This window comes from Eumetopias jubatus, unplaced genomic scaffold, assembly GCF_037043125.1.
Source record: "Eumetopias jubatus isolate StellerSeaLion01/CBP00866 unplaced genomic scaffold, mEumJub1_p1.0 scaffold_16, whole genome shotgun sequence".
Classification (NCBI taxonomy): Eukaryota; Metazoa; Chordata; class Mammalia; order Carnivora; family Otariidae; genus Eumetopias; species Eumetopias jubatus.
This window is the reverse complement of record NW_028274822.1, coordinates 57,142,263-57,155,393: the sequence shown is the minus strand read 5'-3', so window position 1 is coordinate 57,155,393 and position 13,131 is coordinate 57,142,263. Positions and strand designations below refer to the sequence as shown.

General features: G+C 40.0%; 1 protein-coding gene across 1 annotated transcript in view; it reads left to right on the top strand.

Annotated features, from left to right (window-relative positions):
• The window catches only part of LAMA1 (laminin subunit alpha 1), a 145,090-nt gene that overhangs the window by 6,966 nt on the left and 124,993 nt on the right, over nt 1-13,131 (top strand). The window contains exon 3 of the mRNA XM_088019397.1: nt 12,912-13,082. Coding sequence (XP_087875523.1) covers nt 12,912-13,082 — 171 coding nt within the window. The remainder of the gene's footprint in view (nt 1-12,911; nt 13,083-13,131) is intronic.

Genomic DNA, 13,131 nt, shown 5'->3' with positions numbered 1-13,131 from the left:
TCAAATTTGTGGTTGCTAAATGTCATCTTCTTTCTTGGATAACATGGCATTATTAATTCAACCTTAGATCAGGATAGCTTTTTTTCATAGTACTGTTTTCATATTGTGTATACCTATCACAAGGGACCTTAATATCTTTTCTACCTTCACCAAGATTAGGCTGTAATTTGCCGATGTATTTGGGGGGGCAAGTGGAGGGTCCCCCATCTATCCCTGTTAAACTTCTGCTGGTTTCATTTTGGCCATGCTGGGATTCCACTAATTCCATGACCCCATGTATTCATTCCCCATACATGTGATACCTTTTTATATCATATCTAAGTTAGGATTAATAATATTGAACAAGGAAGCATTGAACACACGAGGTAGGAAACCCAAGTGCCTGTCCTCAGTTCAATATACTTCAGGTTGCTTCTCTTGTTTTTCAAGATAACTTTTTGGGAAAGTACACTGCTTCCCCCTTTTCCCCAACAGAATGCACCGGGGCCATCTTGGGCTTTCCATAGGAAATCAGTGCCTATGGGGACATCTAGGATAACCAGCAGAGAGGGACCCAGTTACTGTGACAGAGGGAGCACTGAGGGTCTGTAGGAGGATGGAGGCCAAAAGAAGGTAGGATTTAAGGAAACGAGAAAGGTCAGTTTTGATAAAAACTCCTGCAAGGTCAAGTAAACTGAAGGCGGGCTGGGTTGGGCAACATGGAAGTTGATGCCCTTGAAAAGGGCATTTTTAGTGACTTAAAGGATCAGAATCCTGGTTGAAGTTGAGTGAAGAGCAGATGTAAGGCAAGGAACTGGAAAGACAATGAATGAAATTCTCATATACATCCTTGACGTAGTAACAGCTTTTTGGGAAAAAAAATAGAGAAATGATTGCATTAAATGTATATATCTATTGAAAGAGGTAGCCTGATTTCAGAAGCAAACAATGGTACTGAAACCGAGAAAATACGGTATTATCAATCCCAGTGAGAATGCTACCAAGATAATTTAAGTCTGTGTACTCTTGATTGGAGTGTTTACTCTAGTTGTTAAATGTATTTGTCTACGGTTGGTCTCCAAGGTGAGAGATATCTCAAATGATTTCTTTGTTAGTAAGATGTTCATGTAGGAATGTATTGGAATAAAAGGAGCTGTAATCTGGTGGATCCAGCCACTATGGAGTGATCGTACTAGTGTTCAGTTACAGGTGGTAACTTGAATGCCAAGTAATTTGATCAGAGGTACGTGGACACTTGGGAGGACAGTCCTCGATTGGAGCTACTACTAGGCGCATGAAGAACTAATGCAAAATGAAAATAGGGAGCCCTCTGTTCAAATTATGAAAACTTTGAGGACAGTTTCAACAGAGCATTAAACCAAGGGTGAGGCCAGTGGTCTGACACCCTTGAAGTGACCATGGGCACATTCTTCAACAGGGATGCCAAACTTTTAAAGCAGAAGCAAGTAAAATCTATATAATAGAGCACAGGCAGAAGAAAGAGAAAGAAATAATTAAGATCTTGAAGGGCTTGTAGAAAAGTTGATGGTTTTTGGAAGTGTTTGGCCAGTTAGAGAAATGTTGAATTAATTGACATTTTTAGGTATTTAAACAAATGATATAAGCATTGTACGCATTATTCATGATATAAGCAAGATATAATATGACTGCATTTTAATTCAACAGGCTGTCAATATTCAACTTAAAGGCCGTACTTGCTTTTTTGACTTTCCTTTAAGTTAGTTCACTCCTGTAAGGATGTGGAAGGAGGGAGGAGGGGTAGTGCATTTCCAGGGCAGTGGGAATGATACAAAATTTTCAAAATTTGTGCCTATGTTGAGGAGCTTTTGTGTTTGCCTAAATGCAATAATGTTTTCTTTTTTTTTTAAATTTTTTATTGTTATGTTAATCACCATATATTACATCATTAGTTTTTGATGCAGTGTTCCATGATTCATTGTTTGTTCATAACACCCAGTGCTCCATGCAGAACGTGCCCTCCTCAATACCCATCACCAGGCTAACCCATCCCCCTACCCCCCTCCCCTCTAGAACCCTCAGTTTGTTTTTCAGAGTCCATCATCTCTCATGGGTCGTCTCCCCCTCTGACATACTCCCCTTTTCTTCCTCTCCTGTTATCTTCTTCTTTTTCTTTTTTCTTAAAATATGTTGCATTATTTGTTTCAGAAGTACAGATCTGTGATTCAACAGTCTTGCACAATTCACAGCGCTCACCGTAGCACATACCCTCCCCAATGTCTATCACCCAGCCACTCCATCCCTCCCACCCCCAACCACTCCAGTAACACTCAGTTTGTTTCCTGAGATTAAGAATTCCTCATATCAGTGAGGTCATGTGATACATGTCTTTCTCTGATTGACTTATTTCACTCAGCATAACACCCTCCAGTTCCATCCACGTCGTTGCAAATGGCAAGATCTCATTCCTTTTGATGGCTGCATAATATTCCATTGTGTATATATACCACATCTTCTTTATCCATTCATCTGTCGATGGGCATCTTGGCTCTTTCCACAGTTTGGCTATGGTGGACATTGCTGCTATAAACATTGGGGTACACGTACCCCTTCGGGTCCCTACATTTGTATCTTTGTGGTAAATACCCAGTAGTGCAATTGCTGGATCGAACGGTAGCTCTAATTTCAACTGTTTGAGGAACCTCCATACTGTTTTCCAGAGTGGTTGCACCAGCTTGCATTCCCACCAACAGTGTAGGAGGGTTCCCCTTTCTCCACATCCCCGCCAACATCTGTCGTTCCCTGACTTGTTAATTTTAGCCATTCTGACGGGTGTGAGGTGGTATCTCATTGAGGTTTTGATTTGGATTTCCCTGATGCCGAGCGATGTTGAGCACTTTTTCATGTGCCTGTTGGCCATTTGGATGTCTTCTTTGGAGAAATGTCTGTTCATGTCTTCTGCCCATTTCTTGATTGGATTATTTGTTCTTTGGGTGTTGAGTTTGATAAGTTCTTTATAGATTTTGGATACTAGCCCTTTATCTGATATGTCGTTTGCAAATATTTTCTCCCATTCCGTCGGTTGTCTTTGGTTTTGTGGACTGTTTCTTTTGCTGTGCAAAAGCTTTTTATCTTGATGAAATCCCAATAGTTCATTTTTGCCCTGGCTTCCCGTGCCTTTGGCGATGTTTCTAGGAGCAATAATGTTTTCGATAGGTATTTAAATTGTTGCCCTTGGCAACAAAAGAGAAAAATACTTCCTGATGAATGAATTACAGTTTTTGTCTCTGCAACTAAACTTTTATGCTGAATCGAAACCCAGGATGTCATGGAATATAAGCATTAAACAAGCCTTTGTGGGAGGAGTAGGTGGATCCCGACGAGGTGCTGTTTTCTGCTGACAATATTTGTGGCTAGCTGGTTCGTTCTGCTTATTCATCTTACAGTGAAAACCTCTGTCTTTGTCAAGGGCACCTTGGGTCCATTGCTATGCAAATGGAACTCAGCAAAACCCTGTGAAGGTCTTTTGCTCACCACCCCCTCTGGTTTTTCTGAGATTGAACTTCTCTTCATCTTCCCACATGAGACAAAAAAAAAAAAAAAAGTCAACTGTGTTAAATGTCAAACTCCTGGGAGTTTGGATTTGACTTTTCCTTCACTGATTATGTGGGATCTTTCTTTCTCTCTCCTTCTCCCCACTCCTCGCCCCCCCCACTTTTTCCCCCATTGTGCTGGAAAGGGCCTTGGAATCTCTAGAATATCTTAAAGCTTTTCTTTTACTAACAGCCATCAATGATTAAATTGGTTTAGTCCAAAAATCAAGTATTTGCTTTTGAGGGAGGAGGAGTGGTGGGCGGGGAGCCTTTCTTCTCCCTGGTGCTGGGCTTCTGCCTTGAGCTAAAAGGGCTCCAAGCTAGAGAGGACCCCAAGTTGTCTGAATTTAAAAACGCTCCCAAGTGTTAGATTTTTGAGAAATAAAAATAACTCACTGGTAACTTTTGATTCGTTCTCACTGGAAACAAAAGCCCTCTTTAACACTAAGCAAGCAAGCCTTTTGCATATTTCAACATTCGCGTTGATCGTATATTATTTAAACATTCTGAGAATGATGGTATTTGCTATATAAAACAAGTTCACTTGCTAGTGATTAAAATGATTTTTAGGTTATGACAAATGACTTGAAATAGGATTGCTTTAAATGGCGCGCTCCTGTTAGGATAACATGGTTGCAGGTTTCTCCCGAGAAAGGAACAGAAGAAGGTTGTTGCAAGGAGCCTCTGTCAATTGCTGGTCAGTCAGAAGTAAACGTGGGAAAATGGTTTCTTTTGTGCTTATTTTTCACGTACACCTAATTCATAATATGCAGGTATGTTTGTGTTGTTTTCTAGAAGAAAAAAAACAAACAACATTTGAGGTAAGATCCATTTTGCCACAACTTGTAAGCAGCCTCCTGAACAAATTTTAGGGATTGGGGATATGCCCCTGTAAGTACTTTCACCTTAGTCTTTCCCCCTGTCTTTCACCTATGCCCACAGTCCTCCGCATTTATGAATGTGTTCCTGAAGAGCAGCCCTGATGTGAGCTCCAAAAAGCAGCTCCAAATGTAAGAAATCCCATGATAACTCCATGAGGGTGATTTTCTTCCCTTGGAGAGAGGAGATAAAGATGTCATGGAAGTTTGCCTTAGGTTCCTCAGGGCATCTCATCTTCTGGCCCAGGCAACCTGGCTGACATTAAGGGCTTTTCACTCGGGGCCCCTGAGCTGGAGGCAGCGATGCCCACCCCCCCCCCCCAGTCAGGTCACTTGAGACTGCACCTGAGCAGGACATTAACTCTTGGCTTGGCCGGCGCCCCTCTCACTCACCTTCACGACCCGCCTGGATCAGAAGGTCAGGGCCCTCCTGGCTTTCTTTGTCCAGGGATGAACTAGATTCCTGGAAGTGGAGGTGGGGGGGAAGGAGACCAACAGTCCCCTGTGCCATCAGCTCCCAATTCACAATACTTTAGATGGAGCACTTTCTCTTCCTGGGTTCTTGACCTTTTGGTACCAATGGGCCCCTTTGGCAAAGCTCACAGACCCATTCTTAGCATGTTTTTAAGTGCATAAAAAGTATGTTACAAAGAAAACCGAATATATTAAAATATAGAGCTGCCCCTGCATGGCTAACTCTTCGTTTTTTGTGTAACTATTCAAATGTCACCTCCTCCGAGATGTCTTCCCTTGTCACCTCATAGGACGATGGGAGAAGATTGTGATTTACAAATGGGCACCTAACTTACAGGGATTTATAAGCACACAGTGTTGCAAAGGCAACATCAAAAAGAACACTCAGAGAAGAAGAGAGGGAGGAGGCAGGGCAGGAGGGAAGGGGGTCAGGTGTGAATAAAGTGAGCAGTCCTGCTTAGCTTTCTGCTCACTGAGTCCCTGCCTTGGAGGGTTTCCTCCATGCCTCTTTCCTGATGCACATCACTCTGGGTGGAGGGTGTCTCTTCTGTTGAAAGGTAGATACTTTCCAGACTCAGTGTCCCTTAAATGCAAATGTGCTACTTCATCTAAAATTTAATCAGAGAGACAGAGACTCAAATACATGAAATATAACCATCTAAGTCTAATTATATTTGAGGAAATTGATATTAGTTGTATCCACTTATGATACGAAGGTAATAATAACTGTTTACTGAGCTCTTAATACATTATATTAAGCCTTTTACGCATTATCTCATGTAATGCTCACAAAAGTGCCTAGGCACTGTTCTCATGGTGTAAATAAGGAGACTAAGAAGTAAAGCCATTCAGCCATGGCCACACAGCTGGCAACTGGTAGACTGGTAATTCACATCTACAGCTTGTATGACTCATGTTCTTACTCCTCACCCAACCTTGCCTTTCTTAAGCAGTGGTGATTGTAGTAGACTTGACATTCTAATAGAATTCATAGAAAACACTTGATTAGAACGTTTATTTCCATCTTAAGCCTGGAACTGTATGGGTTCGACATTAAATATGCCATACATTTTTTTAAAGATTTATTTATTTATTTTTAGAGAGAGGGGGAGAGAGCACACAGTGGGTGGGGAGGGGCAGAGGGAGAGGGAGAGAATCCTTAAACAGATTCCCTGCTGAATGTGGAGCCCCCCGTGGGGTTTGATCCCAGGACACTGAGATCATGACCTGAGCTAAAATCAAGAGTTGAGGCTTAACCAACTGAGCCACCTAGGCGTCCCATCCTTCTTTATTTCTTTATTTCTTTATTTATTTCTAGAAAGAGAGCAGGGGGAGGGGCAGAGAGAATCTTAAGCAGGCTCCACACTCAGCTCAGAGCCTGAAATGGGGCTCAATCCCATGACTCCAAGACCATGATCTGAGCCAAAATCAAGAGTCAGATGCTTAACTGCCCCATTAAATATGCCATATTAAATAGAACTTATTGTTTTGGAAGAATCCCAGTGATGTAGATTTATACACTGGGGAGTAGGCAACAATCAAGGAAGTTCTGTTGCCATTGGCATAGATCAGAAGCAAAGCCAACCTCTGAGGGTTCTCTGGCTTCTGATAAATGTATGAAACATCATTTTTTTCTCTTCTGCTCCTCTCAAGAGCCAGAAACTCTGAGGAGTGACTCCCAAAGAAACAAAAGAATGAAGAAAAGAGGAAAGAAACAAAAGAAAGAGAAAGAAAGAGGGAGGGAGGGAAGGAAGGAAGGAAGTTACTTTATATTTCTATGTGGTTCTCTTAGCCAGAAAGATAAAAGAGTTACCAAATTACTTCTCTTTGCCTTTCTGTACATTCCATGGAGAAGAGTTTTTCTTACTTCATTTTCCAAATAGTGGGAGAGAGAATGGTGGACAAATTTACCTGATAGTCTATTAAGGTAAAATTTCAGAATTACAGTAATTTAGAAAAAAGGGCTCTTAAAAATACTCATTTAATAGTTGAAGAAATAGAGGCTCTGAGAGGTTGATTTGCTTGAAGACATATAGTTAGAGGTGGAACCAGGAGAAGAGTTGAGATTTAGGATCCTGGTTCTGTGCACTTCGTAGTAATCCAGGAGTGAGAAAACATTCCTTCTTTCATTTATCTTTTCTTCCATTCAGGTTTTATTGGGCATTCACATGAGCCAGATGCTAACTTAGGGCAAGTAGGATCTGGTTCTGCCCCAAAGTAATTCACAGACTGGTCAGAGTTGTTTTTATTTTTCAGAGAAGGATACTGAGGGGAGAAAAATGGGAGGGGGCGGGGAGCTGGTATAAATGCAAAGTGCAGATGGGGCATGCTGATTAAGGGTAGGACAAAAAAAAGAACATTTATCTTAGCCTGGGATTCAGGAAAGATCAGGGCTTAACTTGAAGGGTGAGTAGGGCATGATAGATTACATGAAATGTGCAAAGGGAAGGAAATTGAAATTGATTTGAAGACCAACCAGGGGAGCCCTGAAAGGATTTCAGACCAGCCTTTGCCTGAGTACACACCCTCATCCCTCTGCCTGGGTTCTCTCTAACTGCATGTCTTGTTCCAGACTGTCTCCCCGAATATGTCTTAAAATACTGCTGCATTTTAAATATTATGCTTACTAGAATCTGTGAGTAGATGCTTCTCTTTCCCTTCTGACTGTGAGAGCCCTAGGGTTAGGAACAGCCCAGCTCATGCATCCTGGTGTCTCAGGGAGGTGCCTGGCCTAGTGCTTTGCACCGAAGAGATTCTCACTGAAAGTTTATTGAACTTAGACATTCTCATCTGCTTTTTCGGACTCATGTGGATACATTACTGAGCATGAATTCATGTTATCTTCCTAAAATTCAAGTCATTAAGAATACTTTAATACTATTAACTTAGAATTTTAAGTTATTTTATGTTACTATCCCGGAATAGTGTCAAATGCTTCCAGGGTTTTTCTCTGAATAACGCCATTTGTAGTTGTTAGAGGTGCTGTTTTTATTGTTCGCCCAGGGAACCACCGTGCTTCAAAGAGTGCTGGCAAACAGTGTAGTTTATTTCTAATACTGGCCTTCTCTAATCAACTTAATAGATGTTTAGTTGGGTAAATGGGTGAGGTTAGAGAAGTGAGAGGTGGGTAAGTGGAGAACAAAATAGATTTGAATGTTTCTTAAAAATCACAAATCTCTTAATTCGGAAATCCAGGCCCTTCTCTGCACACCCATTTGCCAAATCCAGCTGAGCTCTTCCCGTTCCCAGGCTTGCATGCCATTTTGAGATGAGCCACCAAGGATGTGCAGTAAGGGATATGGAGCCTAGCTACCTTTTTAAAAAGTATTTTTAATATCTCCTTTGCCCAAGCTCCCTGGGTGTTTCACTTTTCTTGACCCAGATTAGACTTTGGCTAAGTCTGGAACATCCTCCGTGGCTCCCTAATTTTAACCACATTAGTTGGTTGCAATTGATAGATCTGTGGACTCATTTCTACAAAGAGCACACCCAGCATCGTCAGGACTTGACATGCCAACATGGATTTATTTAACTATTGACTTGGAAGGGTATGATGTATGACTGTGTAATATTTCTAATAAGTATATTTTGTTTTGGTCTGATTGTGAAAAAAAATTTTTTTTTCCAAATTTCTCCATGACTGAATAAGTGACTTTGATTCTTTTTCAAAATAAAACCTCCTGACAGCAGAAGCCACTTTGATTATTCAACCCTACAGAGTAGTCATCATTTTTTTAAATTCTATTTGGGGGAATAAAATGATTATTGATCTGAAAATATTGCCACAGATCCCTTAGCTAAGAATTGCAAATCATTTTCTTTTCAGAATATCACATTGATTTTGAGTATGGATTAGTATAACATTATATGCTAACATTTTATAAAAAGCAAAAATTTCTTTTCCCTCAAAACAGAAACAAAACAAAACAAAACACTTCATTAGAAGAACTCATGCTTCTCTTACACACAAATGCATTATGGAGCTGGACCATTGACCCCGAATCATTTGAGAAATATTAATGAAAAAGTTGTTGCAATTGGCTTTAGTCCACATTTTAGATACTTCAGTTTTAAGACAGCAAAAATATTTTCTGCTGAGAAAAAAAAAATCTAGAGCCCTCTAAAAATGAATTCTTGAACAATCTGGAAGTCTCTCAGATGAAACCTTTGGGAATTATGTGTAGTAGCATTGTTGGCTGCTAGCTTTGTGGCAGTTTTTCATCTCATATTAAGAAGGGAATTTCTAGTAGATTAACATGGTCCTGAAATGCATTTAAGAAGGCCAAATGTACTCAGGCTGTGAAGAAAGGGGATTAAAAAAAACTACTGGTGAATGAGAAGGAATTTATTTCATGCTCAATGGAGTTTGGCCTCATGAAGTCTTTAGCTACTGGCTAAATACGCGCCTAGAGAAATGATTCCATTGTGGGTCCTGAGTGAGGGAAAAATACAGATTAGTATTATAGTAGGCACTAACTTCAGTAAATAATACCTCTCAACAAAAATGTATAGTCTGATTTACTAAGCGCATGGCCAGGCAGTGGGAAAACTGTGCCACATATGTATCCTGATGGAGCCCTCATTCTGCCTTTGATTTTTATGCATAAAATCAAACGTTTGTTCTTGCTGGGTTCTTGATCCCGATCCTTTCTTACCCTTTGATTTCCTAGCCCTCCTCCAACTTGGAGCTCCCTTTATTGAAATATTTCAGGGGTCTTTGAAATGATTCAGCAACCTGAGGGGCTTTTTTAAAAAAAATTATTTTTAACACATGCTTTTTTTCTGGTGTGCCTTTCTACCTTTCTTTCATCTTCTAGTAGATATGGTCCATATGCAACAGGGAATTGTGATTATTCTATAACCGTGAAGTGAGATAAATGTATTATGTAAGGAAGAATGTTTAGTGAATAGTTTTTTTCAAACACTGGCTTATCTGAGAAGAAAGATTCAGTTTTAGTGAAAGACAACCAGGATATTTTTATGACATTAGCTATTTAAAGGTTTTCCTACTCAGCCATGCTAATGAAGGAATTTATTTTTCTTTTTATTAAAAGTATATTTAAGGTACCAGCAAGGTAAGGAAATATAGAAGTCCTTTAAAGCCTATCTAGTACAAAGATCTGCCTGATGCTGATTACTATAATTGAGATATTATTCAACCAAATTATTTTAGGTTTATGTTGAGTTTTGAGCTGCTTTTTCTCAGTGACTCAGGGTCGAGACTTCTGAGCACAGAGAGCAGGCGCCCTCACCGCTCCCAGTTGCCCCCAGTAACTCAAGGCCACCGAGGTTCTCCAGACTGGGAAGGACCCCTGGGCAGGAAGTGGGGAGTTGCCTTGACGGGGAGCACCTGGAGGGGGAGAGTAAAGAAGAAGTGGGAACATTTGTTAGGTTACCATGTAAAGTATTTGTTGAAAGAGAAATGTGTTGCTAAATCAATTCCCGTGACCTTGGTTTCTTTTTCTTGTTTGACTAATCTGTGCAAAGGGAATGGATAGAGTTGGTTGTACTAAAATGTAAATACATACATGTGCTATAGAGCCAGAAAAACATCATTTTAGCTATAGGGATAAAACACCAAAGTTTAAACCCATACTGTATTTTAAATGATTGGCTCATAAGACACATTTGAACCAGGTTACTAGAATAGTGTGATCCCAAAAGATGGAGAAGATTAGTATTCACCTCAGTACCAAACAGAATAAATATCAGCTCCTCCTGTCATCTAAGTACCGCTTTCAAGAATTACATGTCACTTTAGGAACTAGATTGGTATAGAAAATATAAGTGTCTAACTACTGATTGATAAAAATAATCCTTTAGGGAAATGCATAATTACACATAATGATTCATCTCTCTCTTCATGAAGCCTTTTTAATTAAAAAAGAAGTTCCTTTAAAGGAATATGATAAAAATAATCAACTTTAAGTTCAAAGTGAAAATATATATAATACATTAAATATTGTATATGATGTTAAGTGTGCTGTGTTTCCAGTTAGGAATAATGCTCTAGAACACAAATATTCAGTAACTATTTTCTATTGAGAGGCTAAGGGTCATTCTCCTAGGATAGAACACTACTAATAGGTGGTTCTGTTTTATGTGGCAAGTGTTTGGGAAACTACCTAAAATGTTGTTTTTTAAATAGATACATAGGAAGTTTTTTTAAATGCAGTAAAATAACATTACACAAATAATCATTTTTATTTTGTAATTTCAATCATTAAAATATTTATAATAGAAAAGATCATTGAAAACATTAAACAGTACCTAAAAAATAAAAATTGACATGAATTCCTTTTATATTACTAAGATTACATTGTGCATTTTCAGATTTCACTGGAAAAGAAATATTGCAGAGATACTATTGACTCTATGTTCTTTTTTTTATTTTAAAACTTTTTATTTATTTATTCATGAGAGACAGAGAGAGAGAGAGAGAGAGGCAGAGGGAGAAGCAGGCTCCCAAGGAGCAGGGAGCCCGATGTGGGACTCGATTCCAGGACCCTGGGATCATGACCTGAGCCGAAGGCAGACGCTTAACCATCTGAGCCACCCAGGCGCCCGACTCTGTGTTCTTTATAAAGAAAAGATTATCTTCTGTGATCTTAGAAGATCAAATTCGAGTCAATTATTGAAAGCCCACTTAGCTAAGACCCCCCCCTTTCATTGCTCTCTCTCAGTCCACAATGTCCATTTAGGTAGAATCCTTCTCCAGTGTCATGTACACCATCATTTCTAGATTTTATGGAACCGTCACAGCTATTATCTTCTTTTACCAAGATAAAGCCAAGTTCTAAAGAACCTAAAGGAGTTACGCTTCTCACAGTCATCCAAAAATTGTTTTCTGAATAGTTTGGACCAGTTGCTTAAAGATAAAAATCACTCGAGACAAAAAGGAATGTACAAAGGCAAAGATTAATACTGAATTGAAGAGAATTTTGAAACCTAGATTATTGTGTTCTAAAGTTTTATTCACCAACAAAAACAGGCAGTAAAGAAAGAGGAGAGGGAGGAAAAAAATCCTAGATAATTATAAGAAAGACCTTGTGAGTCCTAGCAGGAGCAACTGGAACAAAGCGAGCAGAGAATGGATGCCTTTCTTTTAAATGAAAGGTGTTTGAATTTCATTGGCAGATACATGCATTGGATCATTTGAAACTTGTCTTAAAACCTATGTTACCAACATTTTTTTATTTTAAAGATTTTTGTTTATTTATTTGAGAGAGAGAGAGAGCATGAGTGGGGTGAGGGGCAGAAGGAGAGGGAGAAACAGGCTCCCCACTGAGCAGGGAGCCTGATGCGGAGCTTGATCCCAGGACCCTGAGATCTTGAACTGAGCCAAAGTCAGACCTCAACCAACTGAGCCACCTAGGCGCCACCCCCAACATTTTATTATGAAGATTTTTCAATCAGAAAAGTGGGAAGAATTGTACAATGAACATCTCTCTTCCCGACCCTACAATGAACATTTTATTCTTCCTCTACCGCCTATGTATCCATGTTCCATCGCTGTCCATCAACCTGGTTATTTTTTGATGCATTTCAAAGTGAGTTTAGACATCAGTGTGCTTTGCTTCTAAACTTTTAAGCATTTATGTGAGTATTTATTTATAATTCTTTTTTGTTTTCGAGGTAAAATGCACATACGGTGAAATACTCAAATCTACCCAAATTGTAGACTTGTGCCTTCTATGATTTTTCATAACAGCACGTCAGTGTAATCCAAACCTTCATCGAGCCATAGAATGTAACATCACCCCAAAAAGTCCCCTCATGTCCCCTCACAGGCAATCCCCACCCCTGAAGCCATTGTTCTGAGTATTTCCTGGTAGATGGGTTTTGCTTGTCCTAGAGTTTCATAGACATGAAACCACTCTATGAGTTTCTTCTGTGTAAGACGCCCTTCACTTGGCGCATAGACTTAAAAATCTTTTTGATTCACCTGCAAAGGGAGATTCTCTTGATTCCAAGTGGCTGAGCTGATCTGGTGAATCCTGACTTTCAGGGCTGTTTCCTGCCATCCTCAATATTGCCAGCAACGCGCACATCAGCACCAACGCGACCTGTGGGGAGCGAGGGCCTGAGATGTCCTGCAAGCTTGTGGAGCATGTGCCTGGTCGACCCGTGCGCAATGCCCAGTGCCGGATCTGTGATGCCAACAGCGCCAACCCCAAAGGCAAGTGTCCCTCCCATTCCAAAGGACCCTTGGGAATTGATACTTCTTG